Raw genomic sequence first — 21653 nt, 5'->3', positions numbered from 1 at the left:
TAGCAACGTGCTTTTGTTTCCTACAGAGCCCCAGGTAATATGGGAGGGGGGGGGGGGGACTCAGATTGTGGCCATGAAAATAGGTTTAACATGCTAATGAAATACTAACTAATAATATAATTGGATTATAATTAAGAGCTGCATAAGCAAAAAACGATCGACAGAGTTTAAATTTAGTTTGGGAATGAGTGACAAAGCTTAGCATTGCAAGGAATCATTATAAGTTTAACTATTATACAAATTAATGCATACATTATACTTATTTCACGGCCACAAAAGAGTATTTGGTTTCCTCTGTACTCATATAAACATTTGGCGTAACAAAAACCATGACTTAAAAAAAAACAAAAAAAAAACACATCAGTAACTGTAATGAATGACAGTGTTTGGGGGGCGGAGCATGAGCAGGCCATGGAAATGGAAAAGTGCAGGCTCCCCCTTGTGGCACGTTGAAATAAATTGCTAGGACTGTATGTTGGTGAGCTACATTTTCAAGACACTCACATGAAATATGAACACGGTCGACCTACTGTGAGCCCTTTTTTGCAAAAAATAATAATAATTGACCTGCCCCCAGTCCCTCACTGTCCTATGACTACACTACAGCGCTGTGAGACCATTCTGATGATTAAACACCAGAGTATCATCAACAAATCACATGTCCACTTAAGGCATCGTGATGAAAGCAAACAATTATCAAACACAGTTTGTGGATAAACTCTCTTCACTTAGTTTTTTTTTTCTTGAAATATTTTAGTACCAGGGAGTAATAACTGAGTATTATTTGTTTATATATATACATATATATATATATATGAGTGCAAGTTCAATTTGATCACATGAAATGTTTGGAACACTGAGAAACAGGAGGTTTGTTGAGGACTTATCTACATTGTCAAACATCCCTCTGTCAACATTTGGCTACATATACTTTCTATAACATATAATTGACTGGTCTGTGTTGGATGATGTCAATATTATGTTTTGGAATGAAGAAAAAAGGAACACATTAAATGTATTGTTCAGAAATGTAAATGATTCTAGACTTGTTTTTTTGTTCGTACACATCCCTTAAAGTGAAATAACAGCACATAATGCCTATGTTGTGCACTTTCTGTGGAGCTGCTCTCCCACCACATCGTCACTTGTGTTAAGAAATTTAAACTCAGTGTTACTTTGGCATCTCACGACTGTGAGATTAGCCTCACGTTTGTTTCAAAAACTAATTTTAACTTTGCCTAAATTTTGAGAGGAAATAATGTTATTTTTCCTTTGAAGTTACAAAAGAAAAATTCATCAACTTCTTTTAGAAATGTGCTCAGATTGTTTTTGTCTTTTGTTGCAATGATGTAATTATCGATTACCAATGAATCTCTTTCCTTTTCCTGTAACAAGAGCTCATACCTCACAGTTACACATATATATCTGTATGACATCTGCGTGTTCCTAACTTTTTGACTGCAGCTAAATGTTATAGAAGCATGACGGTGAATATATTTGATCAGACCCTATGGCGTTTTTCACAGACTGAGTGTTTGACCTCGCTCAGGATTGGTCTGTGGCTTTGTCCTGGACCTGGTGGTGACTGTTGTTACAGTGAACCTTGGAGAGCTGCAGGCCACTGTGGACAACAGAACTGAGGCAACACGTGGAATCACCATCCTGGAGGACGCCTTGATCCTGCACCACAGCTTCGCTGGAGCTTTTATCCTGACCCAGAGACAGTTTGAGCTCAGGTAGCCTATCCTTTGAATCCTCTTTCTCCCAGGGAACCGGCATAGCGGTCTGTCTGTGTTTGGATAGGCTTCCCTCTTCTTCCCTTTGGCTCTTGCTGCCCTGCCTCTGGAGGGCTTTTTCCTGGTACTGCTTCACCACCTCCTTCGACACTACCTTCCGCCTCAGGATGCTGGTAGAGGAAGTCTGGTTCTGGCTCTGAAGAAGTTCAGTGCCGGCATGGGGTTCTGAAATGGTCCGGGACCGGCCCACTGGAGCAGAAGAATAGTCCAGGTGAGAAACGGTTTGTGGAGAACTATTACTGACAGAGAGCATCTGAGACGGTGTGGTGGGTGTAAGTCTAAGGGGAAGTAAGGGCGAATAGGTGAAGCGGTATTCTGGTTGTCGCGCTGGAAGTAAAGTGCGAAGGACGGGGTCAGAGTTGGGCTGAGGAGAAGGTTTGGAGACATCATCCGTCTTGGTCTGGGGTGTAGCGGCGACAACGACAGTCACTGGAGGAGCTACGATGGGTTTCTTCAGGCTGCTCTTGTTGGGCTGTCTCCGTGGAGACGGTGGCAGGTGTTTCCCATGGACTGCGCTATCATCCTGGCCCATGTTCCAGCTGCCCTGATCATCACCACAATCACTCTCATCTGCAGGTTTACACTCGCTGGAGGGAGTGGGTTTAGTCTGTTCAAGAAAAAAAAACACAAGAACACAACAATATAATAAACACCTTTATGAAAACACCAGTGTGAAACATGCACACGATTGGTGTAAGTGACGTAAACCCTAACAGTGATTATAATCTGTCTGGCATTATGAAGCTCTGACCTATTTAACCTAATGTAGTTCATTTAATAGTTGTAACCTTTTGGTCGTTGAAGGTCATATAGACTGCTCTAAGTCGTTGAAAAAATGTCACGCCCCCTAACCCAAACAAACCAGTCACAAAATATGCACATTTAAACTTTTATTGAAACAATTTCAAGATCTTTGACCTTGCTCTTAATAACTTAAGCAAAAAGCAACTTTAAACAATTTTGTGGTATTTGGTATTGACTGCTCAATTTTGGTTGAAGACGTAGCTCTGTGCCTTGTGTGGAGATGTTCCCTCTCCTCAGAGTCTGACATGTAAACTTCAGCCTCAGGGTAAACTTTCTAATCTCAATGAACTGACACATGTAAACACCTCATAATAAAGTCTGATTCACCTGCAGGAGATGAAGAACACAAGTCACTTTATGTAACTTAATTAGGACGTGTCTGTTTTGAGATTATATTGCCTCATAATCTAATATATATAGCTTCTTCTACAGTTTCTTGCGTACCGGGGTCTTGTAGTCCAAGTCTTCCATGGACCTGAAGAAGTCCAGGCTCTTGGCTGCGCTGAGTTTTCCCTGTTCCAGTGTGGTGGTGTTCAGAGAGTCCAGGATTTCTGCCAGCAGGTTCATCTGACCCGAGCTCGTGGAGTCGATGTCGAGCTCCAGCGAGTACGAATCATCGCTGTCCTCGGTGTACGAGGGAACGTCCCCACTGTCCTCTGAGGAGATTCTGTGTTTTGAGGAGAGACGACAGTGACAAATCCGTCCATTTGCCACGTTTTGCACGATGATTCTGTTTTTAAATTTTAACTCATGATGTGTTGAACTATAACTGTTTCAATGCATGACATGCCATTTCTGTCAAATTGTGCTTTTACCAATACTGTCCACTTGGGGGCAGTGTTATCCTTAGTAAAAGCAAAAGAGTCTGCTTTTCAACAGGCTGCCAGATTCCTCTCAATAAAATGCATCAGTCAGTTAAGGTTACTCTGTCTGCACATACATGACATACATACCTAATATAAATATGGCTTCAAAGACAAATACATATAGTGCTAACAGTTCATAAAAAGAGGAGATCTTACTTGCTTGCACTGTCCAGCTCATCATCATCAAGACCATAGCCCAGATCTCGGGGGTCCATGCTCATGGGGGACTTGCGGAGGTTCTGCTGTTAATGACAATAATGTAGCAAGTGGATGCCGGTAAATGAAAGGAATAAAATGATAAAACAATAACAAAAAACGAAGCTGTGGTCTCTGCTTAAAGATACAAGGCTCCTGAGAAGCATTGAGTCCAGACAGAATATTTAGTTTCTTCCCAGAACAGCTTTTCATGAAAAATAAGACTTGGTACTCGATACAGGTCTGTGTTTGGTAGGTACATAACAGGACAGGAGCTATGGCTCGTCTTAATGAGCCTGGACCCTAAGGTTTGGGACTAAATTTGTCAAATTTGAGTCTAGGGATAAAAATCTTTAAAAATCCTCTGCAGTTCTTAGCCAAACTCAGCATTATAAGTGAGCCAAAAACTACTTAGGCACTATGAGTTGAGGTGCGGGGTAACTGAACGAGTCATTTGTATTACGACGCCAATGCACGTGATTATATTTGTCACTTCTGTGTGGGGAATGATCAGTGTGTCCTGTAGTTGTCTGACACACTTTAATAAGCCACCTGTGTACCGTGTTTAATGGCCGATTTAAGAAGAGTCAGAGGCTTTACAGAGCGGGGCAGGACTCTCCCCATGGGAACCCAAATCTGCCCCCAGGCCACTTATTAACATGCCTTCCACTACGACGCACATGTTCCTCCCTCACTGTGCGTGCATGTTCGCTTACGCTCATACAATCTTTCACTTTTGAATGCTCGCTCTCTTTTTTTGCTCTTGCTTTTTGCACACTTCTTCTCAAATAATCCTTCCATGTCCAGGGTTTTTCTTTTATACAGGCAATGTGTGCATTTGTGTGATTGTGATGAACATCTACTTAGCTTCTCCTCTCTTTTAGTAAACTTTTGTTAGATACATTAATGAAGCCAAAAACTAACAGAAAGGTTGAGCAGAGCAAAGAGAACTGAGGACATTATGGTTTGTGGTTCTGGTAGCTGGAAATCTGAGACGGTGAAGCACTGTAAGAAACAAGGATAAGGAGATGGAGGGGGGGATAAAAAAAAAAGGAAGGAATAAAATGTAGAGAGGTGAGGAAAGATTCCTTGAAGACCTTAAGAATGATGGGAATGGTGGGGACGGGGGTGGGGGGTCAGCGGTGGAACCGTGGACCAAGCCGGTGTTGATTAGCCGACGCAGTGCCAGCCAGACAGGCGGAATGTAACGTGTGACTGGCCTGGCCTCATTTAGGGCCTGTGTTCGGCCAGTGAAGTCACACACACACACACACGCAAGCACACACACATGCAGAAAAAAAAAAAGAGTTAAAGTGCCATTTTCTCCATAAAAGTCAGAAGAGGAGATGTGTGCAGTAGCCATATAAGCCTCTCAGCCATTGAGCTAAACACGAACACATGTGGTGGCACTGCTGATTGGCGCAGCCTCTCCTCTTCCATGGTAGCTTGGAGCTATAATGAAAGAGATTTCAGAGGGGCTCGGGCCTGGGATCCCTAAACAGCCTTTAATGGATTCCTGTGTCAGGGCCGTAAATCTGGGGCCAGGCCCACATGCCAGCCAACTAGAGCAGGCCGGCAGAGCGGAGATGCACCTGTGAGACACTTGGGAGGGTGAGCTCTGGACAGAAATACTGACAAAAACTACAAACACATGCACGGTTATGTTTATGTTGCATGCAGTCACTTCATTTGTGTGACATATATGTGTACGGGGACGCGGGGCCTCTCTCTGCATTTAGGTGTTTATTAAAGCAAGGTGAACCCAAACACAACCAGACACAGGTCATGAAGCCTGCTCCTCTGATCTTGGTTACAGCTTTGGTGCCGTCTGCCTGAGAGGAAGTTCCATAGGGAGCAGTAAATGGATGGTAGCTCTCTTCACGGCTTTATCAATTTGTCATTCCCTCTCTTCACTGTGACCCTTGAGCACAGCAGTTAAGATTAAACTATTTACAACAACTAAGCGTTTTACGATAGCAGCGCCAAATTTAGCACAGGAGTTGGTTTACATCCTCTTTATTTTCCGCCTTTTTCAACATGCTGCATTCATTTTAGCGGCCGTGGTGTGAGATGAGTGTGTTTTAGTCGGGGATCAGGTTACTGCTCCTTCAGAAATATCAGTGATAAATCTGAGCTCTATAATAAGTCATTGTAGAAAAGAAAAAAACAGCAACCAAAAAAGAAAAGAAAAAACTTGATAAATGCTTTCAAATCTCAATATCCATGGTGAGATATTCTAAATCAGTGCAAACGCCTCCCATGTTGAAACTGTGACAGCTCTGCTACCAACCCCAGGCCTGACAGGACAGTGAAAAGCATGAAATAGCAGAACAACAGATTATCATACTGCTCCTTCGTTAGCTCCTCACTGTCGGCTAATGGAAAGCTGAAAGACAAAAATGAAAAGGCGATTTCTCCCTCCATGCCTCCCTGTCTCCTATTTCCTCCCTCCATCACTCGACTGTCGGTGACAGATGTCATTGTTTCTGTCTGCCTGACTCTCGCTGCCAACCTCACCACCACAACTGAGAGACTGCACAGAACGCAGAGAGAAAGCCAAAGAGTCAGGAGAAGATACAGTACAGCAGCTCAAGACATGAAAACAATAACAAATACTTTCTTTTGTTTTAAAAAGAAAGAAAAAGGTCAGGGTATTTCAGTAAAACTAACATTATCTGAGAAAGAAAGACTCTTTTATTGTGCCATTTTGTACTTATCCATACAAACATTTAAAAAAAAGGAACATTCTCTACCAGTTATTACATTTTTAAAAATGCGAACGTTTATTATCCTTTTCTTTAACCTTTTTATACTGTGGGCCTCCTAATGCAATAAACAAAGGTATTTAATGTAGAAGGGCTTTAAAAATGTCAGACTTGAACTGAGAAATTACATTTTATCATTGTGATTATGAGGGGAAAATACTCATCATCCATTTAAGTCTACATTTAAAGAAACAAACTTTCCCCCCCTCCTATCCCCTTCTTTCCCTGCATGGCCGGTTAAGCGGAACAACTATGGCTCACTGTGACGGGTCCAGACGCTAGTGGACTTTAATAGTCTTACATTATATATTTCATATGGTATTTCTGAGTGGGCACTGATCTCACAGCTTGGCAGTGTTTTGTATAGAGATTCCGATAAAATGCAAACAAACCTTGGAGAGAGGCAGAGCCTCTGCAGAAATATGGCCAAGTATAAGTCTGCCTGTTTAAGAGCTGCTCACTTGATAGGGAGGAGGGGGAGAAAAAAATAACGTTTGAGGCAAGATCTGCTGCTCGTTTTCTGTCCAACTGGCTGCTGCTGAAAGCCCACATTCCCTTGACTTAAAACAGCAGCCATAAAAGAAGGAGAATGTGAATTATGCTCATTCTGTTACAAGTAAACTCATCGAGTGAAATCACCAGGTGTCTTTCTGTGAATGGATGCGGTGCAGTACCGCGATGGAGCCAGGAGGTGGCACTTTGGTTTCAGTGAGGAGGAGAAAGCTGCCCAATTCTCTGAAGTGGGGAGGACCTAAGACTACAAACATGAACAAATAACCATGTAAACACACACATGCACGCACGCACCCCCATGCGCGCGCACACACACACACACACACACACACACACACACACACACACACACACACACACACACACACACACACACACACACACTGAATGTTAGCTATTCTTTTTAAACTCTAAATTATTACGAGCACAATTTTACATCAAAGAATCGCTTAGAAAACCTCATTTTGTACATTAATTATTAAATAAATGTTAAAATGAAAGTCATCACACTGCTTCTGTATGCTGTCCAAGTACAGCGTGTTGATCACACACTGACTATAAAGTACATAATGTCTCTGGCTCTCATTGTGATCAGTATTTCCAGTTAAGAGTGACTGTATTAAAATACACGCCAGCGTTACTCAACAATAGTTCTTCATGTTGAACTGGTCAACACAGTAACACAAAGTAACAGGCACTTCTTTGAACACAACACTTGACATGACACGGGTACAGTGTGTACATACAGTACGTGTCTCTCACTGATGGACATCACACTGATATTCACCCAGGCAGACACAGTGACACACACACTGGGGCTAAAACTAACTATCACTTTCATAAATGAGAGATTTGTCAATTATTTTTTCATATAATGACTTTGTTTGGTCATCATTGTTGTTTCAGAAACCTACAATTGGCCTCAGATATCAAATAGATATTACATTATTCAATTTTAGAGGTTGAAAAATCAGAGCACTTGTTAATCAAGCATGTGTGGACATACAGTGTGTGTCCATTGATGTAACTTTGTTGCTCTGTTTTTACATGTGTGGCTCCTCCAACATGGACCTGTGTGGTGTTTTCTGCTAAAAGCCTCAACAGGTGAAGAGTTCAGAGCCCGAGGCTGAGCACCGGGCACAAGCCTGCTGGCTGTCATTGCCCATAACACTGTCCCCACCTCCACTCTCCTCTGCTCTCTAAACAGCTGTCATTCTGTTGCCTGCAACCTGAGGCACACTGCTAAATGTGAGTGTGTCCATGGAGTACACACACACACACACACACACAGTGATGTATAAAAGAGCTGAGGTGCAGATGCTTACAGCACAAAACCACATTAAACACACACCAAATAAAGAAAAGGTATTACATACAGAATCTCAAAAACAGATGTGGCAAACACACACACACACACAAACAAAAGCATACAGGTGCCAGAACAATGGCTGTTGTTTGTTGTATCAGACAATAAGTCCACAGTCCAATTCTGTCTTGTTTTTGTCAAACAAAAAAGATTACTCCTACATTCTTAATCTACAAGCTCACCAAACACTACAAATCACCCACACTGTCGGAATACGGCTCAAATATATACGCATATGACAGCGGCAGCACTTCCACTTTGGTACATGTGTTGGCTGATCAAATAGAATATGAATTTCATAACTCTTGATTTATTTTTTGCTGTGATTAATTAAAAGGAGCTTCTCCAGGATCATTCACTTCATTTCAAGGACAGACTTAGAGGTGTTTGCTTAAAAAACGATGAATGATAAAAGTGTAACAAGACTCTTCTTTCATGCAGGAGTTTTGGAATCTCTTTAATCGCTTTTATTATTATTATTTTTAGAGCGTCTGATGACATGTTCCTGAATATATCTACATCACAGATGATGGAGAGATTTGAGGATGCAATGATGACAGAGGGAGGTGGTGCAGCAATGGGCAGGGAAGTCCAGGGAACTGTTTTTATTTAAGGAATTCATATTTTTAAGATTGAGAAATAAAGACTTTTGTTGACATCGACTGACGAGGACTAAGCATCGGACATAATGGTGATAAAGTGAATTTGTGGATATTAAGGGAAGAGGAGCAATGAGAATAAAGGTGCACATCTTCATGTTACTTAACCTTTATTTAACCAGGTTAGTCCCACTGAGATCAATTTCCTGAGCAGGGAACACCTGGTCAAGACAGTTGTGCGCAGATCAACAGTATAAAGATTTCATAGGATGCAATCTCAGACAAAAACAGAGAGGAAAGAGACGGAGAGATAAGAGAGAATAACAACAGTAGTGGTGTTACTCTCCATCATTTCTGCGCTGTACCTGAAATATAAATACGGTGTGCTGTAAACATTCAGGTAAAAAAGAAAAAAGAAAAAAGGGAAAGCCAGAAAAAAACCTTCAAAATAAAAGAAAAAAAGGTCTCATTTCATTATGCTCTTGCCAAATAATTTTCCAATGGTATTTCATAAACAAACAAACAAAAAAAACACACTTCCAAAAACTCTTTAAAACAAATGTTTTTGAAGAGTTTCACTCTTTCAGGGGTTAGTGCACACTGACAGGCCATAAATTATCGAGGCTTTCTCCGCTTCTCCATTTTTAGCTTTCGTTTTATTTGACAGAAAAGGAATCTTGGAGTGCAGGACTTTACCAAACACAAAAAAACAAGTTGTTTTTTTTAGAACGTTTTGAATGCACGTGGATTGAGGTAATATACTGGATTAAATCATTACAACTGCAGTGAAAAGGTAAGATGGGGAAGACTGTCATGTGCAGTTAAAGAGGAACTGATGGACTCTATACAGTATAGATACAGTCATGTGCAAACTAACTCTAACCCTGCTTTGTGGTTTTTACGTCTGTCAAATTCATTTGGATTGATGTATATATATATATATATGTATATATATAGGCAAACTGTCAATGAGTTTAACTCATATACAACACGTGTATGCAATGATCAAACATGTCTTGAATAAACCTGATGAAACAGACATTTGTTGACATGAAATATTAGGACAAACAATGGTCATGCTGAAAACTGCATCCAAGTATTTTTTGGATGTGTTCCAATAAAGTGATTGATAAAATAAATGATACTGTATGGTCAACGTAGCATTGCTAAAACAACAAATCTAATGGTGAGATACACACACACACACACACACACACACAGACACACACACACACACACACACACACACACACACACACACACACACACACACACACACACACACACACACACACACAGAATCAGTGCTAGGGGACATGCAATCCTCTGTCCTGTGTCCCCCTCCTCCAGTTGTCCCCAGGGACCCGTTACTGTGGCAATGAACAGGCCTCAGTGGCAGCGACAGAGGCGTGTACAGCCTGAATACAGCATATGTGTGTTTGGGGTTGTGTGCAAATCAATTGCATGTTAACTTTTAATCTGTGTGTGCGTGTGTGTGTGCGTGCGTGTGTGCGCGTGTGTGCGCGTGTGTGCGCGTGTGTGTGTGTGTGTGTGTGTGTGTGTGTGTGAGCCCATCTTTGTGTGTGCCCTAGCTGGGGGGAGCGTGTCCGAGGAGGCTTTTAGAAAAACCCTAATTGCCGTTCTTCTCCTCTCCCTGGCCGTCACACCTTCCTCTGTGCAAAGACTTTCCAGCTTGATCACACACACACACACGCAAGCACGCACACACACACACACACAGGAAGCACAATGCTAATTAGAGACAGCACAAACTCTCCCAATCACACTTTTACATGACTGTGACCAAAATGTCAGTGTGTGCATGCAGGTTTTTCCTTTTTGTTTTTAGACAGATTTGAAAGTCCATTTGTCATTTTCTATTTAAACTGAGCAGTAAGATGTGGAAAAGCCCCAGCTGGGATTACAGAGGTATGGATGCAATATGCAGTGTGAGATATAACAAGTATGCCCGGGGCTATTTGCATGTGTTTGTACTGTACAGTGTGCAATTTTAATTACACAAACCTAAACTTCCAACACCAAGAAATATAAGAGAACATATTAATTTACACTACACTTCAGGGTCTCATAATTTCCTAATGCTCTTAACTCTTCTGATACATTTATTGATGATTGTGTATTTTGTGAGTGTGCATGTACTCGCTCATCATCTGTCAGCTCTGCACACAACAAAGAGAAAAAAGAAGTGCTATCCACTTATGGTGCACAAGCAAATTCTTCAGAGGAAATGCTGACCAGCAGATGAGTTGCCTCTACTGTCCGTGCTGTTCACAGCGAAACACTGAATGTACAACATGAGTGTGTTGACAGAAAAAAAAAAGTGCTTATATTACATTTGGCACCCTGACAAACTACTGTACTTCCAAGAGTCGTTAGAAGGGAAGAAGAGAGTGAGCAGGGAGAGAGAGGAGAGAGATAAGAAGAAGGAGAGAGAAAAATGTGAGGATGGAGAGAAAAAGAGCAATGACAGAAAGAGTACAGAAGTGGAAGACTGCATCTTTGTCAGGAGGATGGTAGGATAAGTCGGTGTAAATGTAGTTAACTCATTTTCTCCTCTGTGTGTGTGTGCGTGTGTGTGTGTGCGTGTTTTACCCGTCTCATCTTCTGCAGTCTCCTTGGAGACAGGCTCTTGGTGCTAGTGGGAGACCCCGCGCAGACCATCACTCCCTCTTCTTCTTCTTCCTGAGAGGGGAAAATGAAGCACGTAAATCTCACATGATTCGTGTCATACATGAATTTGAAACTAAAACATCAGTTAGCTCTGTGAGGATAATCTGTGGCGTATGAAGCGGATCCGTTCAAATGGAAGAATTTAAGGAGATTATGATTCGAGTTGATTTTTTCCTACTCTCGGCAAATGTACTACAACTTGCTCTCCCTCTGTGTCACTGACCCAAAGCTCTGTCTGAAACATAAATGAAACACAATGTTGCATTCCGTGGCAGACGGTAATCCTTCACTCTAATGAACACGTTCACTGTGGCTTATATTAGTCAATCCAACACAGAAGACTGTTCTGTTTCTGTGAATACTCGCAGGTAAAATCTAAATCATAAAGGGAGTATGTGGCTTGGGTCTGACTGTCACAGACATAGTAAAGTGTACAGTGAGGATTACAGCAATATTTATTATCTTGGGATTTATTTTTGACAATAAGATACACACTATATCACCTCTTAAACAGCAGGTAACAAAAACACTGATGGTAATTTCCTCTCAGCAATTTCCATACGTTTGTGTGATCTTTAGAAACTTGAATTAATTTGTCTTCTCACTGCACTGGCTAATAGAGTCTGACTTCAAAATCAAATAGATTTCAGCCCCTCATTTTTGCTTCTGCCGTGTGTGTGTGTGTGTGTGTGTGTGTGTGTTTGTGTGCGCACATACGTTAACGCCGCATGCTCCTCTTGTTCATCATCAGTGCCCTCGCTTCTCACTTTCCCACTGACAGATCAAACTTCTATTGCCTTATCAAATCCATCAGGCTTATGGAAACATACACCTCATTACATTAGCTTTGAGGAAATCACAGGCAATCTGATGAAATATGCAGACAATAAAAGAGAAAGAGGGGCTCGGGCGCGGATGACATGACAGGCCATAGCCAGAGGGGCGCTGGTTAAAAATGTACAGCCTGAACAAAGCGCTAACTAGGCTTCAGCAGTCATTAAGAGCCGCTGCGTCAGAATCTCACGCTTCATAGAAAAACCAGCCTCTCCGTTTGCCTCTATGACGGGGTGTGAATGTGTCTACAAAATCATGTGTACGTGTGTGTATGTACGTTTGCATGAGTGTGTGTGCACATGCGTGTCAAGGAGGTGTGAAGGTCAGCACTGCTCACCCTGGCTTTAAGTCTGCCCTTAATGTCCCGGATGCCCCTCTTGGCATGACTCTTGGCCTAGGTGGAAAAAACAACACACACACACAAACACAGAGAAACACAAGCAGATTACTAATCAAAACATGTTGCATTAACATTCTGTTCTGGTTTCATGTAACATCAAGAAATGCTTTGATCCTTGTGGCAAAAACACAGAGACAAAAGGCTGGATAAGAAAAAAGCCTTGCACACTAACAGGAGGTGATAACATGAAAGAGGAGCCTGACCACCTATTCTACAACACATAATGACACAGTGCTGCTCATCAAATGCACACTTGTCAGGAACAATGCTCACACGACGCTCCATGGCCAATTGCAAGAGACACACTTTAAAGACGCATGTTAATTTTCATACATTGAAGCAAAGTGAATCATTTTCTCCCTCCCAAATAACCCTGCAACATGTCAGCCGAGGTCTATTTCAATGGATTTTTCAACACGTGAGGATTGAATTATATAATATTTCACAAAGCACTAAGTGGTGTGCAGGAAAACTTACCTTTGTCACAGCTGTGTTGATGAGCGCTCCTCCTCTCTGTAAGAGGAAAGACTAAAGTTATTTGTCGTGCACTTTTTGGACCAAACAAGTAATGGATTATTCAAGAAAATAGTCGACAGAAACTTAAAGAGACAGATATCTGCTACTGAAATAATGAAGAAAGTTTTTTGGTGGAACGTCAAGTTTTCTCGTATGACTTCTAAGAGAATTAGTGATTTTGAAGCTTCAACATCAGTTTAAATTAATAAACATGTTATAAATTACTTCCTGATCGGAGAAAGGACGGTTTCACACCTCTACTCTGTTGAGACTAGAACTACGATTCATCGATTACCATTAATAATAGAGCCTGCTATTTTGATAATCAATTGGGGTGTTATTTTTCAATTATTTAAAACAAGTTACGCTGACTTATCAGCTTCTTAAATGTTAAATTTTCACATTTCAATATTTTGTGAATATACAAATACACTAAAGTATCATCTGCATATAATCTGCATTCCTTTTGCCATACTGTACTGTACAGTAACCCTGTATGTTTCAATATCCCTGCCATATCACCAAACCCCAGAGAAGAACAACCAACACCCCCTCTGCTAAATACCATTGTGGTATTACCTCAGTAAAAAAAAGTGGTGACATCAGGCAAAGTATCATATTGCTGAGGCATGATAAAGTGTTGTGATTCATAGCATCCAGGAGGTTTTTATTTAGTAGCAGCAGCCTACTACAGCCATGAAAGGGACTATGCATGATTGATTTTCTCCACCAAGCTCTGCAGACTGACATTATAGTACCCAATATCTCTGTGTGGCTGTTTCCTTCCCTGTATCCGAGTTGTGGCATCTCTCCTTTGGCGTCTCAATCTTCTCTCTGTGTTTGGTCTTTAGTGTAAGCACAAAGCGGCAGCTAAACGGCTAAACAGAGGAAATGGCAGACAGGGTTTCAGAAGTCGGCAGAGGGAGAGAAGGAGAGGGGACGAGGTGAAGGCCCCTCTTATAGATCCCTGTCAGTCAGGAAATGTGAACTTTAACAAACCTTTGAAGAGCACTCTAGAGAACTAATTCAGCCCTAGCTGAAGGCGTGGGGAGAAAGGGAGGGCGAGGGAGAGCTACTCAGTGAGTGAGAGACAGAGGGGGGCTGTGACAGAGATGAAAAGAAGGAGAGAAATAAAGAGAGAAAGGAGAGGAGGGAAGCGACAGAAGGAGGAAGAGATCTATGTTCTTGGGTCGGTTCAGCAGAGTAACGCCTGTGTTTGCTGCCAGATCAACATGTCATGTTGGTGGACGTCTTGTCACGTCAAATCACTTTTGTCTCCTTCCCTGTCTGCTTCCACTGTCCTGCTGCACGCGCCGCTTCACACACCAAAGTGCACTCAAGCTGGATCCGTACATTTCAGGCAGCCCCTTCATTCCAAAGGCAACACTAAGACTTCAAACTGCATTGTGTCAATCACGCTTTCAATTAAAATGGAACTCGAGAATAAAATGAGTGAGAACACAACAAAAGCCAAAGATAAAAGCGTTTAGGCACGATATGCACAACAATCTGTGTATACCTTTACAGTGTGCATCCACTGCTGATAGGACTTTGAATTACCTGAGGGAGAAATAAAACACAGGACATAAGAATGATTAAAAGTATTCTGCACTCAACGGCACAGTATGAACATTGAAAAGCAAAGGAAACTATGGATCAGGGTAGATAGGTTTTTTTTAATCCCTGTGAAATATGTTCCACGGGCATGTTAGATTATTTCCAGGGCAAATTTATCAAATGTTGGGAAATACATTGTACAGGTTACAGCCATGGATCTCAAATCAACTGTCAGACTTTTTAATAGACACCACTTATATTTGAAGTTCAAGTACATTATTATTTGCCAATCATCTTATCTACAGTACGACAAAAACCTTTGTAGAATAACAGGGTTCAGCATTGTGTATGCTGTGGAGATCAGGCAGACTGTTCGACTCAGGGCGTTACAAAAGCTAACTATTCTATCGGGACATGATCTGAATTTCAAGGTCAGTTTTAGATATTTCAAAGGCTTCTCACCCCAAGCTCCCTCTAATTTCCGAACCCTGCTGTGTACATTACACTGAGACATAGTCACAATAGCTACAGACACATGGTACACAGTGACTGTGTCAGGTTATGTGATGAGAATAATGTCAATAAAACTCAGCTCCATGTGTCCTTGGCATTAGTGCGATCAAAACTCTTTCCACTAAACTTAAAAAGTTGTCTTTTGCCCTTTCACCGATCATAATTACAAACTAAAACATTTACTCGTAAAAATTATCCTGAATTTAACCTTGGAATAATAGACCTGTGAGGGCAGAATGGACGACTGTTTTCTCATATGTTTGCAGAACATAATTACGGATGACATCGTGGGTTTGGGTTAAGATCAGAATAGATGAGCCTAATAATACAACGGGTACTTTGCTACAACATCTGGATGGCATTTCTTTGTTCTTGTTAAGTAAATACGACTCAAAGCTGAAGTGTTGCGATCAAAACAGTCTAATTTGTCTGAGCACTCCTGTGGGATTTGTTTTGCACTCAGACTGCCTTTATCTCATGCACAGTCGTCACATTTAATAAAGCTCATTCCTGCCAAAATATTATTAGTCCTGTCAATCTTTTACCACCCTCAGTAAGATGTTTGTGTCACCTTTGTATCAGTTAGGGTTGCTTCAACATGACATGCATGAAAAATAATGACAACTGGGGGATTTAAGTATAAAAATGTATATATTTTTATTTCACATTTATTCTTTGAAGGGAATTCAAGTTCATTAGTGCATTTTTATTTAAAGCATTTTATGTGGTCTCAGGCATTGTTGTAAGAAAATTAGCAAAAGAAAAACAACACTAAAACTTTGGAACCAAAGTTTAGCATTGCTCGACTTGCCTTTTCTATACAGTTACGTGATTTACAATTTTGAGATTTAGATATGATTTGGGTGAGCAGAGGGCTTTTCTTTTAATCTCCATGGCTTTAAACGTTAATCCCTATTTTGTTCACAGTTTTTATATCTTACTGTAGCGTAATACCTTTTGCCTAATGCATGAAATATGGCAAACAACTATAATGTGACTAATTGATGGTCAGGCCCGGCACTACTCACTTCCACAGAAGCCCCCCTCGGTGATTTCCTCTTCAAACATGTCGGTGAAGCCGCGGCCTGCATTCAATTTGGCCAGTCGTCCGTCGATGAACTACAACCATAAATTACAACGTGCTTATTAAAGGAGTGGGGTGGGGGGTTGGGGGTGGGTACACTTAAGCAAACACATACACACGTACACACTGATTCAAACACTCCAGCCTCTGTGGGGTGTTATTAATCCTACCTGACGGAAACTACATCTCAAGATTAGGTGGGGTTGCAGGTAATAGGGATTTGGTAATGTGGAGCAGATGAGGGATTAGGGCGGCAGACTACATGCTGCACACTGTCTGAGACATGAGGAAGTTTCATTTCCTCCCTCTGTAGCATGGAGTGCATAAAACGCCATCTCATAAATATGGACCCGACAGTCAAGACAGATTTCATGACCACAGAAACAAATGCACGAGTATGAGCAAACATTGCACAAACACAGTAGAATAACATCAAACATGACAAAAATTAAGTTTACGGGCCATCACCGAATAAATGCAGGGGAAAAACTAAATTATATCAATTATACAAACGTGAAAAAAAACACTTTTCCTCTAGTGTCTTTTCACCAAAATGCCACAAAGATGAAATATATATCTATACTGTTTTCTTCTGATAATGAAATAAATGTTTGGATTTCTTCAAAACAATTCTGTGACTGTAGAATCACTCAGTTTTTGATTATCTATAAATCCAAGCACACTGATGTAGTGACCCGTACAATGTGTTATATTATGGAGATAACACACCACTGTTATTCTTGGACTGATATTTTAAAGTTTGTGGTGTTAAAAAACAAACACCATCAGTATTTTCTTTATCTGCAAAGTAAAGGTTTCACAAAAAAAAGAAAAAAACTTTCTATGAGCTCATGTCTATGTGTGAGTGTTTTTTGCCTAAATCTTTTTTTCTTTTTTTGCCTTGAACCTACATATACACTAATGGGGCTTTTCTTGTTTACAGGAGGGAGGGAAAAGCAACAAAAAACACCAGTAGTGTCATTAAAGGTGACATTTATTCTGACTGAAGAGTGCATTAATTACAAATGACTACCTCCTACCTTTCATGCACTCTTTTGTCTTCTTAAGAATAATAATAAAAAAAAGAGGCATATTGTTAGATTATGTTTTAACACTAGCAATCATACACTCACCCCCCTGCAAGTGTGTTCCACATGTAACAACAGTGGAGACTGTTGTAGGGCGCATGTCCGCAGGGACGACCTGCTAACTAGTGACCGACACAGCCGTGTGGCTCCTCTGGTCAGAAGAGCCGGAAAAACTCATCATTAGATCATTTTAATGAGAGGTGAGACTGCAGGATCCGACCACTGCTCTGCTGCTCGTCTGGCCCAATTAGTGAAGATAATCAACCCAAATCATCACCTCGCCACACCAACCCCCACCTCGTCTCCCTCCGCACGCCACAGCCACATTACCTGTCTCACCGTGGGCTTTAATTAGACAGTACTCAACAATGGCAGACTGTGATCACCACACACACACACAAGCAAACGAACACCAACACATGAGCGCATGCATGAACACAAACGCATGTCGAAAAACAAGGGCATCTTTTCTTTTCTCTGAGGGTAACACACAAAAACAGAAAATAAAAAAAAATCTGAGAGAAACAAGGAAATTCTGTTGCGTCTCCGTCCACAAAAGACTCATTGTGATGTGTAGAAAAAAACATGACGTTTTGCTTTAATTATATTTTATCTTACCAAAGAAACTCAAGTCAAACTACTTGTGTAAAAATTGAGCATACAGTTCATGTGAACTGTCGACATGACACCTTGTTTCCTGCTGCTGCAGTTGCAAACAGCAGAAAGGGAGAGTTATCCCATCAGGCTACCAGCATAATTACACATTCACACCGTGCTTACAGTATTCAAGCATTATTTAAACTGTGGAACTTTGCAGCCAGAGGTTGGGGTAAAGAAGTGACAGGGGTTAATGTGGAGATACACACTATAGGGGGGAACCTTTATGAAATATTTGTGAAAATGTATCCCATATACTGAGGGATGAAGCACAAGTCAGGAAGTTTTGAAGGCTCGGTTTGGGTTTACAGTTTGCCTGCTTTTTTGCTAGTTAGTAGAGGATGAATATCCACATTTTTGCAAAAACTAACAGAGTTAATCCTAAACAAAAAACCTCTTTAAAATGCAGATGCAGAACTCTGAGCAACCACACTTGTAAGCGTTATTTCTGGTGATCTCCTACTGTTGGAACGAGTACATATATAGATTCTTATATACGCTGGGCGGATAGAGCCACTACACAATCAAATTATTAGTATTTTTTAAATCAAATTATTCCTATTTGTTTCTGAAAAAAAGGGGTAATTTGAATCAACAATGGGTAATTATTGATTGATTGTCAATGCAGGCTCCTGGCAGGACATTTTCCAACCCCCTGCACACTCGATAAAACACTGCACGGCTCAGTATAAGGAACAGAGTTCATTGACTCAGTCACTGGCAGCACAGTATGCAGTGTATGTGTGCTATAGGAGCCGAGGATGGTTGACAGGGAGAAGGTTAATGACAGGTTTTCCCTCAACATTCTTGAGGATGATCTGTTTAAGACAGTGATGGGCTGTTTGTGAGGAAAATGTGACATTACAGGTAACATGTATGTATAGTTCAGTATATTATATACAGTATATTTCCTTCAAACTCAAGAGAAAATCTAGTTTTTGCTTTCGGTACATAAGTGGTAAATAACTCCTACTCATCTGCTTAATTAAATGTTCTATATTCTATGTTTTTCTTCAAACACAATTCCATTTTTGTAATTTAGCAGCTGTGATCCAGTTCAACTTACAGTAAATAATGTTGTGTTATTATAATAATAACTTTTAATTGGAGAATAAAAAGTTATTATGGGGTGTCATGTGACAGCACAATAGTCTCTCTGTCTTTTACTTGGCTGATCATGAAGCATTACGTGCCGCTTTATAGGGGGAAGAAAGAAAAAAACCTACAAGATAACTAGATAAAACTTCCTCCTGTGATGATAACACCTTAAACCCAGGTAACACCTCTGAATTAGACGTGTGTGTGCTTCCGCATGTGTGCGTGATGTACAGCACGTCATGGTATACAAGTTTGATTTCAGTTTGGATATGATCTGCTATTTCTGACATTTAGCCCGGCAGTGAAAACAATCTTGTCCTTTGTAAAACTTAATAAACGATATATGTATATATACATATACATATACATATACATATACATTAGATACATTGTTTGTCTCAGTGCTAATTGAGTAACACAACCTGATTTTTCACAGCATGACACATTTAGGTTCCCCCGTGTTAACAATCCCATTGGGGAAAATGATTGTTCACTTCAGCAGGAAAATAAGACAAACAGTAGACAAACAAACAAAACAGCTGAATGGCGTCAAAATGGATACTTTAAACTTTTTATAATAGTTTTTGGAATAAAATTGTAAATTTATAATTTTTTTTATGCTGCCAAATTACAAATTATGTGCAATTTACTGACATTGAAGGGATTATATTGCATTATGGGTGCAAATTAAGACAAAGGGTATAAAAACAATCAATAACAAGACAAAACCTTCAGTCCCTAAGGATGTACTTATGTATATAAAAATATCTGTGTATGAGAGTGTGTGTGTATGTGTGTGGCAGGGAAAGTTGAGTATTGTTTGTGTGTTTGTGAATGAGTATGGGTCATGGTCAGAGCAGAGCTCGGGCGGCGGACTGCTGGCCTCCCTCACTTAAGTCAAAAGAGGAATGGAGGAGATAAGCTCACCCCATCCCCCGTGCTGGAGAGGAGGAGAAGAAGATAAGGGCCTGTTTCCCAATGCTACCGCTGAGGCAGGAGCCAACCGGGGAGGACACTTTGAACTGATGCTCGCTATCAGCTCTGCCTGGGAAAATTATAGATGGGGCAGAGTGTCCAGAAAAACAAAAGGCTGATTGAGGGCCGCTGTGCCGTAACTCTCAGGGGTAAATCACACTACTATCACAGGTCAGAGAGCACAAAGAAAAATTCAAGGGGTGAGAGGAAATTTTCTCCGGAGCCAGAGGTGTCTCTCGCACTCAGCTCTGCCTCAGCTAAGTTTAGTATTGCTGAAGGGTTTTGGAGGAAAAACATATTAAGTATACATGAGTGATTTTAAGGGAAACTCGTGTAACCACACATAAATAAAGGATACCTGCTCACTTCATCTTTGTCTTTCTCTCTCTCTCTCACACACACACACGCACACACACACTCGCACGCGCACACACACGCGCACACACGCACACACACACACACACACACTTTGCACAGCTATTGATCTTAGGACACTGCATTGACATCTATTCATTTTGACAGCCTAACCAACGTGTTACCCCTATTCTTAATAATAGCTAGTTAATGCCGGACCTTAACCAAAATCTTAACTTTAATCTTAAATCAGGATTTATTTAGACTCCATGAGGACTACTCGACCTGTTTTAAGTACACTAGCACACTCACACTCACAGCTGCACGTATACAATCTAACCTTACCCTAACTTCACCTTATAATTGATTAATGTTCATGCTATAGGGATTTCACACTGGTCCTCATACGGAAGACAGGGCCTCATACTGTCACTGTGTGCTGTAAATGGAGGATTTATGTGAGCAACATAAATAATATCTAAACAACCCCTGTGAGGACAATGAGTCACGTCATCAATTTAAGCCTCAAACAAAAATCTACAGTACCTGCATTCAGAAAAACAAAGCAGCAGCCAAAATGTATTTAGAAATAAACATGACATGTAAACATGTATGAATGCATGCACACACACACACACACACACACCTGTGAGAGCTTGCTTGTACAGATGTGTACATACAGAAGACAGAAAACAAGCATGATAAAAGCATTTCTAAAAGGCCTGACCTATGGTTTTGTTTGTACATTAGAGCCAATTGTACAAACAGAGAGACATTAAAACGAGCGCTGAGAGATAACCACAGTAAACATTTGCGGGGTCAATAACCATTTCTAATCCCAGGCCTCTCTCTCGCCCTCTCTCTCCTCTCCATTTTTCCCCTCACTCTCAACAACTGTGCTGTCAAGATACTAAATGCTAACTTTACCCTGTTGACAGTTTGCTGAGCACCATAGCGCTGAGAGACATTTTTACCGATAAAA

The 21653-nt window shown here is 40.9% G+C and overlaps 1 protein-coding gene across 1 annotated transcript in view; it reads right to left on the bottom strand.

Annotated features, from left to right (window-relative positions):
* Window positions 1-1529: 1529 nt before the first annotated feature.
* Window positions 1530-21653, bottom strand: part of dennd1b (DENN/MADD domain containing 1B) — a 100631-nt gene continuing 80507 nt past the window's right edge. The window contains exons 16-23 of the mRNA XM_083887520.1: window positions 16444-16534; window positions 14865-14905; window positions 13307-13342; window positions 12767-12823; window positions 11518-11607; window positions 3623-3708; window positions 3045-3267; window positions 1530-2403 (exon numbers count right to left, since the gene is read on the bottom strand). Coding sequence (XP_083743646.1) covers window positions 1546-2403; window positions 3045-3267; window positions 3623-3708; window positions 11518-11607; window positions 12767-12823; window positions 13307-13342; window positions 14865-14905; window positions 16444-16534 — 1482 coding nt within the window. The 3' untranslated portion in view covers window positions 1530-1545. The remainder of the gene's footprint in view (window positions 2404-3044; window positions 3268-3622; window positions 3709-11517; window positions 11608-12766; window positions 12824-13306; window positions 13343-14864; window positions 14906-16443; window positions 16535-21653) is intronic.

Source organism: Microchirus variegatus, assembly GCF_963457635.1.
Source record: "Microchirus variegatus genome assembly, chromosome: 4".
NCBI classification, from domain to species: Eukaryota; Metazoa; Chordata; class Actinopteri; order Pleuronectiformes; family Soleidae; genus Microchirus; species Microchirus variegatus.
The sequence above is the reverse complement of the archived record's forward strand: the minus strand, read 5'-3'. Positions and strand labels throughout refer to the sequence as shown.